The following is a 20,940-nucleotide window of genomic DNA, read 5'->3' as shown; positions in this document are numbered from 1 at the left end:
TTGGTTAGGAACTATATTCGTTAAACTATTTAAACTACAGGTTATCATTAAGGTCGTCTATAAAAAAAGTATCGACATTTCTGATTAAACAACAACACATTTCTACTAGGCTATAACCCTGTACACCATTCAAATAATGTAACCATCACTAATACCATGTTTCCCAATCGCTTCTGTGTTATTTTATAAAAGTGCTACAGTGATATTCAATTCCCCAATATAGGATGTGTAAACACAGTACTGAATACTTAATGTCTTACAAAATTCCATAAAATTAAAAGCCGTAGTTACACGGACTAAATATTAAATATTATCCTAAATATTATCCTTGACACATTTATTTCTTGAATCAACAGCTTTGAAAATCATATTCTCGGTAGATACAGAGCTAGCTTAATTTAGATGTGGTTGTTCTATAAAATTGCCACACAAAAAATGCATAAAATGGTTTACGTATTATGGCCCACACCAGAAATCAATACACCTAAACCCATAAGTTTCTTTTTATTCCGTTGAACGTCCAAACGTATTTATCAACAAGTAAGCAACCGGTGTTACTATCATATCTATATTTTATGAGGTTTGCAGAAAGCATTAATATTATTTAAATATTGTGATCTAAGTATTGATATTGTTGTAAAAAATAAACCAACTTATTCCATTATATATTACCCACGGGGTATCATTTCCTTTATCGCAAAGAATGAAAATTGATTATTTTTAACAATTAGCTCGCCTTTTTCGGTAATACAGAGTAATCTATTATGGATGACAATATCAAGCTTGGTTTTTCTGCTATCAGCCGCGTCATGTTACCATTGTCATTAATAAATTGTTTTATCATTTGCCAATAACATAATAGTAGCGAACGACTGTTGCTTAATCATACAGAGCGATACTGAGATGTATTTACTCAACTATAATTCGGGCATTACTAGCTACAGCAGATCGCGGCTGTTACTTAACGGCTGTTACTTAACTGTGTCTTCGGTATTAACTTAATATTTAGCTATAATTATTGATGTCAACTCATTTTTACGGATATGGTACTCTAATCTCACCATTCTGTTTCCATTGGTAAATATTTTCATTTGGTAACTCTACTCTTCTACTTAATTATGAAAATATATTTAGCCAAAATTTGACAATTTTCTCTATAAGATGCACCGAAAACCGCTTAAAATATTTTTTGGGATATTTGCTGGACAGGTAAATAGTTTTTAGTCAAAGGTGGACGTGAGCCCTAAGAAGTACATCCGTTGCGATACTATAGAGACGTTTTAAATTATGTTAGCTAACTATAAAATATTGTTAACCAGGAAACATTTAGTATTTAATACATATTTAATAAGTTTGCTTTACCATAATGAATGCATATCCAAAGAAAGAAATTTGATATGCAACATACAAAAACTAAATATTTAAGTAAATAAGTATTGTAAGTTCATGTCTACATCAATATATGCTACTATTCTAATATAGTGATCTCCGAGTGGAATAGAGCACCGTGCCCTTAGTATACGTTTTGTTGAACAGAAATGCTAAATATAGAGTACTGGAAATTTTATTTAGATATTGGAGTTAACTGCCGGAAAACTCAAAAATGTAATAGTTACAATAAGGTAATACTTATAATTATTTAGCCCTTAAATTAGCACTGTTTTAATAAAGTCTATATATTATTAAAACAGTTGTAGTAAAATCTACATACTTGCACTGATAAAAAATCTATGATAGTAATAATCCATATCAAATTTTTTTAAAAACATGTAATGAAAGAAGTTGAAATATGTTACGTTGTATAGATGAGACTGAACAAATTTGTGTGGTTCTAGTACATATCTATTTCAATGAAATTGAAATAAGCCTTGAATATATACGTTTTATATGATGAATCTCTGGCTGCACTTATATACATATCCTTAAAATTTTGTGTTCATAAATCCATTATAGCATCTAAACAATAAGCCTGCAATACAATGTATATTGTAGATCCTTTTCTATTACTCATGTCAATTTCTGCAGATAGCAAAATAACAACTGATATAAATATTAAATCATTTTGATAATTAAAGATATAAATAAAAATATACCTGTTGAAATGTATATACAAATTAGCAAATTTAACTCAATGCCATCAGCAAACTAGCCACACACCCGCGAAGGCATTTTAGTGTTTTAAATATAAGTTTCTTTGTTGAATCACAGAATTTTAGAGACACTTGGAGGCACCCCCTCAGTATTAACACCCTGTTCGGAATGTACTTTAGTTGTAAAACTTTCCACACTCGCTGTTCTACTGAGATCAATGGGCGGTATGTCTTCATCATAATCCTCCTCATGCTCTTGTTCGATTTGTTCTTCAAGCTCTGGATACACACGTTTATTTAGGTCTGCTTCTGGACTGCATGTGGGTGCGTGAAAATAATGTGGTTTTTTCTTTGATGATGATGGCCCTGGCATATAAATGATACCATCATCAGTATCAATATCCTCGTCAGCAGGCAATGCGTGCGGAGAAACATGTTTTGAGTTATAAGTATAACCACCATAGCCAAACTCACTTTGATATGGATTTGATTTAACGTAGACTGTTTGACTACGATGGGTAGAACCACTATCAGCAGATTTCTGTATCGAATGACCAACAGTGCCGTGCTGCCCACTACCGGAGTGGGCAACTGATTGCTATATGTGCGACTGTGAACGCGCTATAGAAAGCGAATAAGGGCTAATGTCCTTTTGAATGTGCATTGTATCGTAGATGGGAAATTCGCAACAGAGTATAAACTTTAGAGCGCTTGGTACTTCAACATAAACGGCAGGTGGTACTGGTATCAGTGGTGACGTTGAAGCTTTATACTTACGATATTCCAATTGACTTAAAATAAAATATGATATGTACATTAATAAACAAAACAATAATTATTTGTTTGCATACTCCTTATATTTCTCATCTGCGGAACGCTCACGCAATGGTATACCGGACAGAAATAGTATGATGAATGTGGTGAATATTGGTGAAGCAATGGCTACCCATTCATGACCAGATATTACGTTAAGTGATATGGCGAAAATACCCCACCATATAACAACCTCTCCGAAGTAGTTTGGGTGGCGTGATACTCTCCAAAGACCTATTAAAAAAAATAATCTTTTAAAATAAGATTCATTTGTTGTTAATTATTAGCAGTGAAGGGTAAAATTATCAGATTATATTTCAAGCTCATGTATGCAACGTTAATATACAATTTGTGTTTTTTTCTAAAATTAACTGATGTCGTAGCATTTGCGCTTATTTTCTATTTCTATTCTTATAAATCAATACTGTCTGTGGTCTAAATACGTGTACTTCCCATGTAAGCTTTTTCCGAATACAAGCTTCTCACTCGCTAATTTACTATAATTTCTTGCACATTATTAAGATAAACATGCACACCTTTTGTTCAACGGGAGTGAAACGAATATTAGGTTTTAATTAATACGTTGGAGAAATGTTATTAAATTTCAATCAAAAGATTTAATTACTTGCTGGGCTACGCAAATTTACATTTCACTTAATTAAAACTGTTAAGAGAAGTCAAAGTTAGTTTAGTGTCCGTTGTATGAGTTGATTAACATTTTAATTATTTTTTTATTTACCAACTAATACTATTAATATAAGAAGATTATCATTAGTTTCACAATTAACTTTGAAATGCACTAAAGGAAATAAAGCTCCATGAATCAAATAAATTAATTTTCCATGTATTTATTTGTTTTCCTACCCCGACCAATGAATGCTCGAGTCTATTATGTTAGCAAGCGAACAAGTAGACAGTTTCACGCCAGTTTTGGATCAAAACTCAATCATTTGTAAGAGCTGTCCTTATTGGGGTTACTTCATCATCTAACTTCTAATAACAGTATAATTATAAATTATGTTTCTGTAATGCAGATAAATGCAAAATATACATTAATTTAAACTTCAAAAATTTAATCTAAATGATTTGCATTTAGACATCTTTTTTATATATATCTATAGTTTCGGTAACAGTTTTTATACAAAAAACTCAGTTATATTTTAATATCTGACTACGAGTCATTCAATCAATTGAAGAAATCAGATATTTTCGTAATATCAAAAGGTTAAACATTAACACCGGTGGTCACTAGTATAGAAAGACATTCAAAGATCATAGGTACAAAATGTGTAAATATGTACAAATAATATAAGTAGTTAAGGACCTAATAGATCGCGACATCCAACTGATATAAAAATATAATAATATTATAATTAAAAACGTAGAAAAACAATTAATATTGCAATTTGTAAATAATATAGCTACATGTGTACTTCTCAAATAAATATATGTCATAATATATAACTGTCATAAATATTACTGCTTTGAAGTCTATAAATAAACCTTCAAATTATTAAAAGGTTTTATTTTATAATACCAAAAAAATGCTTAAATACTAAAATACTACTAGGAATACAAAAAAAAATACTACTAAGTAATATATGTCAGTTGTAGATAGAAGCCCTCTCAGTCTTCGTATTAACACATTTCTAGATAATAGCTTTAAAATATACTTTTATAGAGAGATCTTGTCAACATTTAGATAGACAATTTTACAATGTTTTATAGTAATTATATTATTATGAAGTAACATAAGTAAAAACTATTCTGTCTACCTGAAAATAATGGAGTTTTTCTAAAATTTGCATTAGATATGCTTCAGCCATGAAAGTAAGCACGTTGCCTTAATGTTAATGGTACTTCAAGTCTATGGTTTTCTTACTAATTTTTTTAATCGATAAATTTCATAAAGTCTTTGATATGAAACCTATAAAATTACCATAACTTAGAGTCATATTAAACAGATAGTCATGGTAACGTAATGAAGTTTAGAGTACAAATTTTTTTTACATAAATTAAAAAATTAAGAATGGGAGGAAGAGGGAAATTTCCATTTAAATTTGATCACAGTGATGAGGCTTTGTGTGCTTCGTAAATATGTAAATATGTGTATTTTTACATACTTATCGAAATAATAGGAAATTGACAATTGTGATATGATTCTCTCTATCTCTCTCTATATTATATCTTACATTATAACCATAAAAAGTGTAAAATTGCCGTGACCAATCTTAATATGATTGACAAGGATATTAATTAAATAGAAGTTTCAAGTTTATTTTTTTATGATTGACTTTTTTTGGTTCGTCATTAATAAAATGAAAAACTGCAATTCCCTACTTTACTTTATACGTAGTATTTTACATATTTTAGTATTTACATTTTACTTATTTTCATCATAATTTAATGCTCTAATTAGCATATGAGTAAACTCAAAATATCCTTCAAATTTGAAAACGCGATTCGGTTAAATTGACGTTAATTTTGGTCGTAAAAGTACGTAATATAAACGCAGCAGAAATTCGTTAACTCATTTTCTGCTCAACTAAGCCATTATGAGTAACAAATGTGAATTGACATTTGTTACTCCAGTGCCATTAACTGCACCACATACTTACTGCATACTTACCATCATTGCAAAATTTTCCTTGATTTGAGGGATCCTGTCGAAATGAAAACTTTTGCAAATCTGCATAGGTTTCTGCCAAAAGACCAACAATAAACATGCCAGTGCCTGTTGAGTCCAAGGTGGTCATGGTTTTGGGCGCATTCGGCTGTGAGTGCCTCGGTGAGTTTATAATAATCACTGGTAAAGATACAATGTACACCCAACAAGCCTGCAAGAGAAAGTAAATAATTTCAATTTGCATTTGCATTTGTAGAACGTATAAAATGACAAAATCACAAAACTACACGGCATACAAAAAATCATCTCACGGCATACAGCACAGCACAGGCAACCGTACTTGAGTAGCAGTATCTGTTCATCTGTCTGTCTGTCACACACCTGTTACAGCAAATATTAAGCAGCAAATAGCAAACAGCAAACAGCAAACGGCAAACGGCGAATGGTAAATGGTAAATGTCAAATGGAACTGACGCCTCTATGACTAAAGGTACGTTTGTGTGTGACGCCATCAACAAGTGATTTCATTTAATTTGTGCAAATCTTCTACAAAGCGGATCAATACGCAACTAAAGCATGTCACTCAAAACATTTGCCTGCGGCTTGTGGTCTGAATGTATGTGTGAGCGGCAGCGGGAGCGTGTGTACTTGTGTATGTGTGTGATATGCTTGCGTTGGCATTTATAACGTATGATGACCGTAGGTGCCAAACGCTAGCAAACGCATATCAATAATACAAGCACACTTCTGGAATAATTTAATTTATGTAAATATTGAAAGATACGTCAACAAGCAAGTTATGGTCAAATTATATTGCAAGACATATCAGTAGACATGAGCCTTGAGACATTTGATATTATGAGACAATGATTTATTATCATTTTGTAATAATTTTCTTTTATATTATAAAATTCATATTTTTCTGCTTTGATCATAAAATAAATTATCTATCAAACAAATATACAGTCTTCTTGTAATTGATATAAAAAGCCTTTAGTGATTTTTATTAATAGTCAGTAATTCATTTTCAATACCTTTCCATAGCTGGTCAAGGCAGCTTTAGACATGTTAAAATATATGTACCTATATAATTTATAAACAAAAATCAATATTCATTTAATATGACAAGCACGCATGAAACTGTAAAGTTTACATTTCTGCAGTAATAGCAACGTACATGAACAATCAAACCAGCCGTACATCGTAATCATTCCTTCTATCCCGAATAATGTACCTCGTTGCGTATGAGTGATGTATGATGACAATTTCAACTGATACTCGTATAAAGTTTTGATAAACATGACACCGTTTTGATAAACATGACAACGAAGATTTGTGAAAATGTGCATATTTAAATAAATTTAAGTAAGTTTTAGGCTTAACTATCCAATGTTTAGAGAAAGACCAATTGTGATTAAAATACATATTAAGCTCAAATATACTTGAGAATGCAGTGAACTAGCGAAATATAACTCAAATATGAATAATAAATTCATAAAATTTATGAAGTCAGTTTTTTAGACCAAATAAGACTTGAGAACAAATGAAATCATCTTATTTAATGTGCTGTCTTTTAACAAATATAGATAGATTGGTTGGTGTCACTAATTAAATAAAAATAAGTGACAAAACCTGGAATTTGAGCATTGAAAGTTTGTGCAGCCTTGGCTATTTGTGGATAAACACGATTAGTCATCGCTTCTAATTTGACAGGCACGAGTTCTAAGCCTGGCACTTGCAGTCCGAACAAATTATATACGGACTATAAACTAATTAAATAAAATTCGATTATTTCCAAAAGACCACTGATGAAGAGTACTTGGCAATACTCGAAACAGCGTTGTATAGTCAGCCAAATTTCAATAAATTAAAAATAAAAAATTTTTGTCTTTGTCCTTTCTTTGCTATTCGAATCCGTCTAACTTTTAAATAGATAGACAAATGCCGACCTGATTGCAAGCACACAAAAGGATGAAAAAATTTTACACAATGAGATGGGATAAGAAAGATAATATGAAGATGAGGAAAATGAAGAAACATGTTAATGGTAGGGATGTTGAATCTTACCAAGATCAAGGAGAAGAAGTTTCGCCACCTCAACGGAACAGAAACATAAATTAACAGTGCTCAAATGTATGTTGCAATTTGGCCAAATTAACAGAGGAGTAGAGTAGAGCTTAAGGACAGGGGCACACATTAGGAAACAGAATCCATTAAGACTTTTGTTGATATCACCAAAGATTAGTCAAAATCTTGATTAAAAGTAATGAAAGTGAAATTGAGCATTGAGCATTTGAACAAACAATCTACCGCATCAATCTATCAAACATTTGTGATACAGAAAAGATGTTACACAGTTTATTCTTCACTAGTTGATAGAAGATTAAAAATTATTCTTAGCAATTTATCGGCTAGAATTCACTTTTTAATTGTCCAACACTCTCGGTATTCAAGTTATTTTTATCGTGTAACTTTACTTTTACCTTACCTGTTACGTTTAAAAGACGTAAAAGTCAAAAAAAAAGTATGTATTATTCATCTTGATGGATCATCAATTGATCCATTGGGTTAAATATGATGTGAATGTATTAAAATAGTTTCTCAACACAATAGATTAGGAATCTGATCTAATCTAATCTAATCAACACAATCTATTAACCAAACAGCGGGTAAGTCTATTTGGAACTGCTTTTTTTGGGATCATGAACGTAGACAGGTGGGGAACTGAGAGAAATGAGTCTAAGGACTATATTTATTCAAATGAGCATTTATTATTAACGCATCGTGACTACTTAACATGATAAAAATTATTTTTATATTACTGAAATTATGTGAATGCGGTCTAAAAAAATTCCCGACTACGGGACCGTTTAAGATCAATTAATTCATATACTAAATCGAATATTTAATTTAAATTTAAAGCTATGGAATATACTTCAATATATGCTTTATCAAATTGTATTGAATTTTAGCTAATAAAAATTAATTTATTATTATTGAAAATTTCAACACAGGAACTAAATTTTACTTTTAAATGCATTCATTTTATTATTTAATATTAAAATTATTTCAAATTTACTTATATAATATTAAGAATAATAATAAGAAATAAGCTAATTTAGTTACACATAAGCATAAAATAATAAAAATCCAAGATTAATCTTCACATCAATAACATCAATAACATCGGAAAATTACACACACACAAGTAGATATATATTTTTCTCTACTTTCTCAAGAATTAGCAATTTAGTGCTGTTGTCAGTCATTAATTAGGCGAATTATTCAGAGCGCTAATTAAGATAAAGTCATTATAAGAAGCACAAAGTTAATAAACCAAGAAGTGAAAATTATGTATCGCATTACGGACTCCACTCTCATACTTTCGTAAATAATTTATATTTAATTTTAGGTAAAAAAAAGTTATTAGTTTCGTAAGGCACTAAAATATTTAATCACATTTCGATGCATCAATATTTAACTTTTATATATACACATTTTATAATAGAATTAATGCAAAAAAAATTATATTGAACTATAATATGTTATTAATCCATAAACCACAAATAAATTATTCTACTTTTAAGATTAATATAAAATAACTTCCTTTTACAGACATCCTTTGCATGCTGGGACAAGCTGCTGAGAGAATTGCTATTAGAGGATATGAAGTGTTCACAAATATTCCCATTCACCATGTAAGTATTTTGAATTGAAAATAATACGACAACGTGTTCTTCACCTATTATTCATATATTATCCATACAAAATTTACAACATTTGTTACATCAAAGCAATAGCAACAGATTATCATTTTTGGCAAGAAGCCAACATATCCTTTAAAGTCACAAGGCAAAAGTTAGATAAGTCAATGAAATTTTGGCAAGAAACTAAAAAAAATCCAAAAAAAAAATTTAAAATAAAAAATTGAAACACATCTGGGACAATATTATGCAAAAATATTGAAATTCTTATCGTAAATTTAATTTTGGTCAATGTACTTTTGTAAAAGGATATACCTTTATATGAGTTATCTGACTGCCATAGTCAGCAAGTTGAAGCGTTTCTACACATTCAGTAAGCACTCCTTCGATAAGTTGAATCATCATTGTTCTTTGTTTTAATTGCCATTAGAAATTAATACTATATTTAATTTACAGTACTTCTGTGGAGTAAAATAAAGCCACTATGCTGTGCAATCTTATTCCTCATCCAATTAAATTATAAGTGTTCAGTTTAATCTCAAGATACACTTAAATATTTGCGTATTTACTTAAAAGTTGGCATATCAAAGATAGGTAATATGATAAAAAACGCATTGAAGTGTATTTAAAAAGTGTGTATTTCACACTAAATCTACTATATTTGCCGTTCTACCACATTTTTCACCTTTGTCTAGAAAATATAAATAGAAAATCAACATGGTACTGGATCTCGGGAACAGAAGACTGCGAATATGATTTATACTTTATATTACCTACCGATCCTAACATAATAGAAAACTCCTCACCTTTCAGATAAAAGCAAAATGTTAGCTGTTAAGGATATCCTTACTTTGGACAAGGATAGGAACCCCAAACTAACAATCTCTTCCTGTCCCAAAATAACAGTGACAACAATCACGAACAGTCACAAAGAATGTACATAACATAAAGATCTTTTCTGCTTACAAGTGGTGACAACATTCTGTATCTTCAGATAGACTCATCCTATTAAAACTGTGGCAACAACCACAGTTCCGTTCAATTGAGGAGCAACAAACTATCGTAGTTAAAAGGACACATCAGCTACTTAGTCTGATGATTATAGGGCATGTTTAAAAAAAAATTTTAAGATGAAGTATCTGATGTGGTGGATTGTTGAGGTGGGTACTGAAAAAATATTCATTAAAAAAATACTGGGAAATGTTCATACATATTTTTCTCTAAGAATATCAAGAAAGCCATGTCCGACAATTAAATTAATGGATAAAAATTGAAATTTTGTGTGGGAACACACTCAAGAAGTAGAGATAATGGTTGGATATATTATACTTCAATGTTGTGTATAACAAATGTGGGCAAAAGATATGTATTTGTCTTGTCCTCCACTAAGAATTGTTGAGTCGCAGTGAAGATTTTTTTCGAGTTTTTCACCAACATCTTGAATTTTTATTCGTTTTCGTTTTTATCAAACGTTAGACGATTAATTTGCATTGAAGTATTTTGCATTGAAATGGAAAATTTATTGGGAGGACTGCTCCACACATTTTCAATTTTCCTGATATAAGATTAAGGGTATATACACACCCGGATGTGTTGGATGTTGATAAATAAGTTAAGTCCACAAAACTAATTATAAGTTTGATGCCAAAGAAAAAGTATTCGTCTTGCTTTGTTTTCGGAGTGTGGTAGAGAACAATATTCTAGTAATTTCTTAAGATAAGATAATAACACGAATTTTATTCCATAGAGAATAGATTACTTGCTTCTTTGAGTTGATATCAATTTTAGTATATATTTTTAATTATTTTTCAATTTAATTAAAATAATCGCCTTTTAAAATTCTAAAGATATTAACTACCTAGAACTTAGTACTATGTACTTGCTCTACCATTTTTATATACATAGAAGTCATAAAGTTATTTATAATTCTATTTCAAGAAAAAATAAATATACAATGAAAACCTTAATAAGGTAATTTATTTAAACCTTAAACACAGATGGTGCTTGACACATCTTGACCTATAATTTAAAATATGAAAACTGCATTATTGCAATTACGAGTAGGTATATCGCAAGTAAGGTCTTCACGAACCAAGAAAACGCACCGCTATGAGTTATTGCAATAAATGACGCACGATATCGCCTGCACATGCAAACTTAAAATACTTCACAATTTTAAAATATACTCAATTGACCAAGAACAACACTGGCTTTGCGTGCGTAGATACAATATCTTGTAAGTGTTTTTATTGCTCTAATTAAGTGGTAATAATTTAATATTACGCTTACCTGGAATGTCCAGAAGACGGCGTATCTAATAATGTTTCGACGCGTGTCATCGAATTGCTTATCTCTTCCGAGCTTTACTATACGATACAGCAAATATCCTGACAGCCGTATGCCCCAAAGGCAAACGAACAGAGTCACCATCAATTGTCGACTGTCGTAGGCCTGCAAATGTTTGAAAATGCAAACAAGTTAATATGTGATTTAACTTTTAAATTTACTTAAGTAGAAATAAAATGTATAATTATAAACTTTGAATTTAAAAAGTGCTAACTGTAGGCGCAGAGCAGCTTAATTCGACCCGACCGCCCAAGCGCTACGACACATTTAATGCAATTAGCCAATTATTCGCTTTCGGCTTTCGGCTTGCGTGTACACGTTTCAGTGAAATTTTTATGGGCTTTAAATGACATGCAAATTTTGTTTTTATTGCTTTAGGCAACAAAAGAGAGGACAGTATGGAGGTCTCAGCTCGTGGGTTTATGCACTGCACTCAGGTGCACTTGTATTGAATAATAGTGCTTCGAATGCAGGACCCAATGCCGCTGCATTGCAGGTGGCGTCGATGTTAGATTAACGATAGTAGCAAATTTACATGTTTTAGGTTGTGCATATGATTTATGGTATTTGTTGTTGCTTAGGTTATCCATAATGGTCTATAAAGTAATATATGATTATGTATAAATGTAATACTGAAGTATCAATGATGTAGACGGTCGGCTATGCTTAAGTATAATTTATTTAATTCATTTATAAAAATTAAATAAATTAGAAAATTTTTATTTGTATTGTATAATGCTTTTTCTAAAACTATCCCAAAGTTAATGCTAAACTATAAATAAGTAAAGAATAGAAACTGAGAGGTTTCTGGGTACCTGATGAAATTGAACACTACGGACCATAATAGATTATCTCAACTAGCAAATAGCCATAACTATTCTGAAGACATTCATCATTTCAAATATGTGCCAATAAAAAGTTCATAAAAACAGACATAATCTTCAGGAGTCTTATTGTCATCTTAATCTAGATCAAAGCCCGATAGTCAAAAAGACTAATTTCCATCGTATTCCAAGCAGACAATTTGTTACCTTACCATATTCCATATTTTTGAGATGGTACTGCAGATTGAGATTACCTATCAGATAATCTGGTACAAACTTCAACTTTGTCCTAATAATATGTACATAGGAATTAGAACTTGAAAACTTTTTAATCTGTCGGTTGACTAAATTTTTGCGTCAGTAGTGGTACCTTTAGGTTTTCATTCAATAATTACCATATGTCATACTTATTACCTAATATATATTTATACCTCCAAATTCAATTATCTTGTCAATTATTGATTAAAATTTACTATTATTTACTTTTCAAGTATTTGAAAAGAGTTCTTTGTTTATCAATGAAACTGTACTGGGAATTTTCGAGAAAAACATTATTAGTGAGATATTTGGTACTCTATGAGTTAGTGACGACTCGTCGCAGAAGTAGATCATGTTTTCGGGGGAGTAATCAGGTTGATGATATATAAATTTGCAGTATATGTATGAAACTGGAAATGGCGCGCACGTAGCAGAAGAGCCTGGAGACTGCTGCATCACTTCGAAATTTGATAACGAGTTGTTGTGGTTAATTAAGTTTTTAATGAAAATTAACTATTTAAAAAAATTGTTCAATGGGTTTTTATTGATAATAAAACTATGAATCGTTTAAGAAACCAACCAGCAAATCATTACAGTAAACCAAGACTTTATTCTTACATATTATTATGTTTTGATTATTGAACAATTCTATTCATCTGTATATATATATATATATGATTCAAATCATATAAGGAACTTCAAATTTTTTCTTAGATGCAAATCTTTTATACACGATTCTCTTGCATGATGAATAGTAACATCATCTGCAATAAATACACTATTGTAACCATTAAATATGTCATCTAAAAATAATATGGATAAAAAAAATCTTGCTGAGTTCTTAAAAATTCAGAGACACTGCTATAACTTACAAGTTATTAATTCATCGCCTTCACATGTAGATGTAAAATTTACCTAGTCAACGTAACGATTCTGATTCTTTCCCTAGCAACTATTATTATATTAATTAAATCTCTAATATAGAAATTACTGCGAAGATTTCGAATAAATTTTGATTCGTGTTTTGTTCTTTATGTTTCCATCAACTATATTTATAAACTTGAGTTTGTTTTAATAATATTAGTATGCATTTCTATTATAATATTTTATTACAGAACTGTTATCCAAAACAATTTTTTTTCTACCACATACCTGCAATAAGAGCTCTTGAAACCTTCTCAAAACTATCCATTACTTCTATTTCATTTTTAGTATAAGCCAAGTTTTGTCTAAAATATCATTGAATATGGCCTTATAAATTTCGTAAAGTGCAGTATATTTTGTTCTAACCAACCGCTCTGTATATGTATGGTGCTGACGAAGCACACTCTGGCAAACCCCGCTAATTAAAAACACACACGTAAGTGGCACAACAATAAATGGTGGCCCATAAAAAAGTAGGAAGAGAGCACGCGAGTGTGGTACCATGAACGTCGAACGTTTCACCATGTATTAATAAACAGATGCATTAGCCAAATTATCCAAAATAATTTATTTATAAACCAAATATTGACGTAAGTTAAAGAAGCTTTCTGCCATTTGCATATGGTTAAAAACATTGAGTCTGCATGTTCAAACATTTTTACAATACACAAAAAATGTTCACATTTCCTCTATTTAAATACATATATAATTTCATTCATAGTTTCATACATCAAATAGGTTTAATAATTTAATAATTCTTCAGCTGGTTTACCATATACCCATAAACCCAGTTAATCGTAATGAAGTGTTCCAAAAAATAAATTTATATCCAAATGGATAATACTATTTTAGTTTATCTTATATATATATTTCTTCTGTACGTGTGTTGACAGTGAACTCCTCCTAAACGGCTGAACCGATTTTGATGAAATTTTTTGTGTGTGTTCAAGTGGATTGAAGGAAGGTTTAGATTCACAATTTGGCCCACTGGATAATGTCTTTTTAATTAATTATTTATTTTTTGGTATTCATATACATTTATATTAGAACTTTAAAATTTTTTCATGCTTACTTTGATTTGTTTCAAAAGTTTAAAGTCTCTAAAATGAATCGTAAAATTGCCGTTGCATAGCTTAAGTGCATTTAAATTCCGCAGTATAATTATAGGTGAGCCAATTTTTAATCTTAAGTTATGTGTTGGTATTCCTGGTATTCCAGCGAATTCAAAAATACAACAGAATAGCTGAACGATTCATTTTAGAGTTTAAACTTTTTAAACAAATCAAAGTAAACATGAATAACTTTTAAAGGTTTAATATAAATGTATATGGATAACAAAAAACTGTATAATAATTAAAAAAACGTTATCCAGTGGACCAAATTGTGAATCTAAACCATCCTTGAATTCACATGAACACACACAAAAAAGAAGAATTATATATATAAAGATATAAATAACGTACAAAAAAAAACAATATGAATATGAGTCGGATATCGACTATTCGTCACATTCACGAATTGTAATCGGTGCTATGAACAAACAGTGTCAACACTGTGATGCATTCAAATACAAAGGTGAATCGGCCGGTTTCTGCTGCGCATCTGGAAAAGTTGTATTGCCACCATTGAATTTGCCGCCAGAACCATTGAAAGCACTATTGGCTAAACCTACATCTCAATCTAAATTGTTTTTTCGTAAAATTCGCAAATTCAATTCGTGCTTTCAAGTGACATCATTTGGAATAACAAAAATCGTTCAGAATGAGAATGGTCGCAATTTTCAATCAACATTTAAGATTCGGGGCCAAGTGTACCACCAAATTGGTTCTTTAATGCCGATGCCCAATATCGATCCCAAATTTCTGCAAATCTACTTCATGGGTGATGAGAAGCAGCAAATAAACGCACGTTGCCAGTACAACCATATCGAGCAGATGGAGGAGCAAGAAATTGTAGGTATTTTAGAACCGTTTTTAAAAAATCACAACCAGTTGGTCCAGTTGTTCAATACCGTTTCAAACAGACTGCTAAACGACAACTATACAAACCAGGAATGCTACCATATAACTTAAGACTAAAAATTGGCTCACCTATAATCAAGCTGCGGTGAAATTATTTGCGAAATCTGACAGACTTACCAACACCGCGTTATCAAATCTCTGAATGGTTCCAGGCTCCTCGGGGAGGTATGCAGATCTGAGGTCAATAATTGCTTAGTCTGATGAAGTGATAAACAATAACCTTTTTTCATTTAAAATGTAGTGCTTATAAGGATTTGAAGTAACATGAAAATATTTGTAACATAAGTAATGCATGTGGACTTTTTGTAGATCAAAAGAAAAAATCAATTCAAAATAATTTTCGCATTAAAATGCTGAAGGTTAAGTTGAATAACAACAAATATTATAACTCAGCTGATCCACGAAAATTAATTGCAAGGGGAAACAACGTTCGCCGGGTCAGCTAGTATGATATATATGTTATATAAAGACATGTAGGAACACAAACAAAACTAATTTAATAAATTCACGTTGCTCAAAAACTGATAGACTGAGTTTCATTGCAATAAGCATCCCAGTAAAGTACAAAATCATCTGTCATCAACGACATTATCAAGACATGAAGATTTAACTGAAGACTGATTCGAAAATATCTTTTCGAATATTATCTTCAATCTTATTATCTTGCGTACATATTTCGAAAAGTGGATGTATTTAATGCCACTTATATATCATCTGCATTAAAATAAAAATGTGCGATTTTGGTCATTATTTATATAGGCTTATCAAACGCAGATCAAAGCTCTTTGCAACTAGTTATAGTAGTAACAAATATTATAATGTGCATACCTACATTTTAAAATAAATGGAATAAATAAAATTATTTTTTACAGTTAATTTAGTGACACGAACTTGGTCATCGGACAATCTTGAAGATTATGTCATCAAAGATCTTATATAACGAAGTAAAATTAAAACAGAGCTTTCACTCGAAGGAATTCATAATAACCGTCATCGTTTTCTGCAATTTAATCACGATAATACATACAAATCTGACATTGAAGTCATTCAATACCTTCACTCAATCTAAGTCCTATAGCTTAATTGATTCGTATCGTAGAGTTGATCTATAGTAAAGTATTTTATTTTAGACTACACTTTGCTATTTTACGAATATCTGAATAAACCAAATATATCCTCTTAACATTACATATCTCGAAAAGAGTTTTCAAAGTTTTGACTCCTTCACTGTTCTACAAATATCTTCACAATCTTAATATCATATCGTAGAGCTGATCTATTGTAGAATTTTATATATTAAACTACACTTCGCTATTTTACGAATACTCGAATAAACCAAATATATTCCACTGTTCTACAAATATCTTCACAATCTCAATATACTCTCTCCACTCCATATATGTAAGTCTATAAAAAGAAAAACGAAACTGTAATGGAATACTTGAAGTTTTCAGCTTTTAATCATTTTTAACCACTGAACAAATTAGAACGGATATTAGTACATATTGTCATATATTTTCGTTTCTTAAATTTTTAAATTTTTCACTTATTTTATTTATTTTTTAGAAATGTTATAGAATTTGAAACTCCATTTTTTTTTTTGGTGATGAAATTATTCCAATAAAGTGAAAATTGGTAATTTAACCTGTTGCTACCTAAGACATCCACCCATACATGTAGACATTTTTATAGAAATGAAAAATTATTTTTCAGTACTATACTGAATAAATCCATTTCGCGCTAGAAAGAAGGTCGTTTGTAAAATAAGACATCATGCAATTTAAATGTAATTCGATTCTTTGTTTAATGGTTTCGTTGACTTGAATGTCTGCAAGGACTCATGTATATCAAGCATTGAAGGAATATGAATTCAAATATTCAACGACAGACAATTTTAGAGGAAAATTTCCAAAGGACGATATAAGAAGGAGAGCTTATTTATTTGAATTTCCAATTGGCAAGTTCATGCATCAATGTCAGATGCCTGCACTTTCAAGTGTTTTAATTTTATGGCTTTCCTTCGTCGCCGCTCACCACAGCGCGTTCCAAATTAAGTGCTCATATTGCAAGAATCAAGAGCTGAGAATTTTCTTGAGAATTTCATACAAGTCACATTATGTAAATGAATAACGTGCTGTGTGTGCTCTACGGTTCCGTGAATATTGTGCAGTGTGCATTGTTTTGTAGAAAGTCCACTGGCACCCATTGAGGACGCCTTGCACATACGATTTTCTACAGTTGAGTGGAAGTGTGAATACGCCACTGAGCTGGTGCTTGTAAAGTTTTTACGAGAAAAGGATTTGCAAGAAATAAAATTCATGCCCTCCACTTGCATATAATTGCAAACAATAAATATAAACAAAAAAATTATTGATTGGCACGGATAAACACACAGAACGGAACCAAATGGACGCAGTTAAACGACAACAAGAAATAGCACTTAAGCGTTGCATTATACTCTTATCTGAGGCCCTTTGTGTTTTCATAAAGGAAAAGCTATTAGCCACTACAGCTGCTCATAAATGATAATTAAAATACTATAACAACTTTTAGCAAGGAAGCAAGGTTAGCTTAACACTGAATTTAATTCACGGTCACGATGTGAGGGTGTAAGGATTCAAATTACAATCTTTATGAAACGATAAAGTATTTTTTAATTTGTAAAATACTTGAATTCAGTCGTTTCTATTTCGGCTCATCTGACTTTTAATAAAGTCAGAAAGTGAAGGGAGCACTTATTGACAAACATTCTTGACATTTCAGAAAGTGTGTATGACATACTTCATTATTTTGTTAAATAATTAAATTTTTGTTGTTTTTGTTGTTTTTGCTGTAACAACAAAATTTTTAAGAAAATTTTTAATAGACTGAAGAGCATACTTAAGATATACAGCACAAGTCTAATTATCTATTGGAGAGTATCACATAACTCTTAACGCTGCATTCGGGTTCTTGATATGAAATCAAAGTCGCAAGGACATAACTAACACAAAAACATAGAATTTAATTTTAACCTCCGTTTTGACGAAAGAAACTAAATATTTAATATAAACTATTGTTTTCAATAGAGAAGTATTTAGAATAAATACCTCTCTATGAATGAAATTCAATATTTAAACGAAATCTTAGACACAAGTGTATTTTATTTAAGTTTACTATCGCAACCAAAAAAACATTTTAGATTTAGATTCTAGATTTCAAAAAACGGGTTGGGAGCTTGTCACCACGTTACTGCATCCTTTGAAGATTATTGTGGCATATCCACTTTAGTTCCATAGACGACTAGCAGTTAAGTACGCCATTATATCCTTTGGAGAGATGTTGCCTAATTCCGTTATAAGTGAATAGGCAGTGGATATGTACCGTAGCCTGAGTCTGGCGAGTCTATCACAGTGACACAGAATATGTTATGTTGTCTCTAGTAATACTTAGGTTCGGTAGATGCTTTGTGAGAAACCCTGTGACAAGTCGGATGCCATTTCTGTTCAGCATAAGTAGCTCCCTAGTTCTGGCTATTGATAGATATGAATTCTTTAGCTTGTCTGCGGGTAAGTGCATTATCCCAATCAGTCAGAGCTGCACTTTTCCATCACTCATTAACTCTCAATATTATCTCACCATTGAAGTAGGTAATTTTGATATATACACATTAATTTTCGATTCCACTACTATAATAATATCTTCATCACACATGAAGAAATTTCCATTCCCAAAAAGGTCCTCTCTGATTCCAATGTTATTTTCTTTTTTAGTTCAAATGTTAAAGGATCTTATATTATATTATATTTTATGTACATACTATTTGCTATAATTATTTTAACTTACCTTAGATGGTCGATCTATTTGTCCGAGAAAGAATGTCAGCAATGATATGATAATAAAATTAACACCTCCAGCAAAATCGGTAAGTTTATCCATATGCAGAATGGAATTAATTAGAAAAAATAGAATTTGCATGCTAACAGTTACAATTGCACTAATGCAGTAATGATCATAATCTAATATGTTCACTGCCATATTTCTACAAGTAACTTAATTTGTTTTTTATTTAAATTTCTTTACTCATTTAATGTACTCGTAACTAACAAACATTCCATTGAGGAATGGAATCACACTTAGCTCAGCAGGTACAAGTTAAATTTGCATATTTTTTATCAGAATTTTCACATTTCACATTGTCGTTTTTTATTGTTCTCAGACAGATTTATTTTGGAACAATAGATATTTGAATCATTCATACACTTTGCTCCAGTGATTTGACATTCGTCAAAGGAACACTGTTGGCTCCATGCCAAAACATCTTTTAACAAATGTGCCAGCTTCTCATACGAGAATTTTTAATCTCTCTTGGCATTAATTGAAAGCTTAGCATTTTATTTTTCTCTTTATGGCATATTAAAAGCAATTCACTTGTCGCTCCTCACTTCATGTACGCGACATTCTACCATCGAGCATCTTTCTTTACATACATTCACTGATAGAAGAATGCTGAACACTGAACGTTAAACATCCAAGCAGTTGTAATTTATCCTCGAATGTGCTGGATAATTGTCGAAGTTTATTGATGTTTTTCTATTTTTCACAGAATTTATTTTTAGTCTTTAGTCTTTTGTTTGGTTTTCTTTTATACGCAATACTTTTATTTTTTATTTATACGAAATAACGCATGGGTTTCCCCGAACTCCACACAATTTTAAACAATTTCGATAGCAATTCAATGTCATTTTCACTATTAATAATAGAACGAAATCAATAAAATAATTGCTTTATAAATTTTTTATTAGTTTAAATGTGAAATAGTAATACAACAATTCAACTTTATACAGTAGCTTAATAAAAAATTCGAACAAGTGTTTACTTTCCCCTACCTAACACCATAATTTAATGTTACTTATAAAGCGGATTACTACAATAGGTATACTCATTTTTGATAAATAAAATTACTTATATCACCTCAACCAGTTTATTGTATTTAAAAATTCATATAAATCACATATTACAAAATTCTTTATCTGATCAAGGTCTTCAATCAAAAGTTTTCCAAGAATTGTAACAATTGGCTTCCCAGATAACGGATCAGTAGAGCTACATTGGATAAAGAATATTCCTTTTGAAAAGCCTGTGTAACAAACAAAAGATTATAGACTTTTCAAAGTACCATGGTACATTAGGACGAATAACATCCTCAGGGACCTCAAGATTGATCCAATCAAAAAAATATATAAATGATAGAGCCGTGTAATTATTTACGAAAACTGACAAGCTTACCAACACCGCTTTTTCGAATCTCAGAATGATTACAGGCTACTCGGGAAGGTATGCAGCTCTGAGGTT

At 30.8% G+C, this 20,940-nt stretch overlaps 1 protein-coding gene across 1 annotated transcript; it reads right to left on the bottom strand.

Moving 5' to 3' along the window:
- Positions 1 to 1,748: 1,748 nt before the first annotated feature.
- On the bottom strand, positions 1,749 to 19,623 carry LOC119673370. Its single transcript, XM_038084633.1, has 6 exons — positions 19,432 to 19,623; positions 11,523 to 11,684; positions 5,533 to 5,740; positions 2,942 to 3,137; positions 2,094 to 2,881; positions 1,749 to 2,019 (listed from the first exon to the last, which is right to left on the bottom strand). The coding sequence occupies exons 1-5, from the start codon at positions 19,621 to 19,623 to the stop codon at positions 2,689 to 2,691; spliced, it is 951 nt and encodes a 316-aa protein (XP_037940561.1). The 3' UTR covers positions 1,749 to 2,019; positions 2,094 to 2,688.
- Positions 19,624 to 20,940: the final 1,317 nt, after the last annotated feature.

The sequence above is a fragment of the Teleopsis dalmanni genome, chromosome 1 (genome assembly GCF_002237135.1).
Source record: "Teleopsis dalmanni isolate 2A chromosome 1, ASM223713v2, whole genome shotgun sequence".
Lineage (NCBI taxonomy): Eukaryota > Metazoa > Arthropoda > Insecta > Diptera > Diopsidae > Teleopsis > Teleopsis dalmanni.
This window is presented reverse-complemented; position numbering and strand designations above follow the sequence as displayed.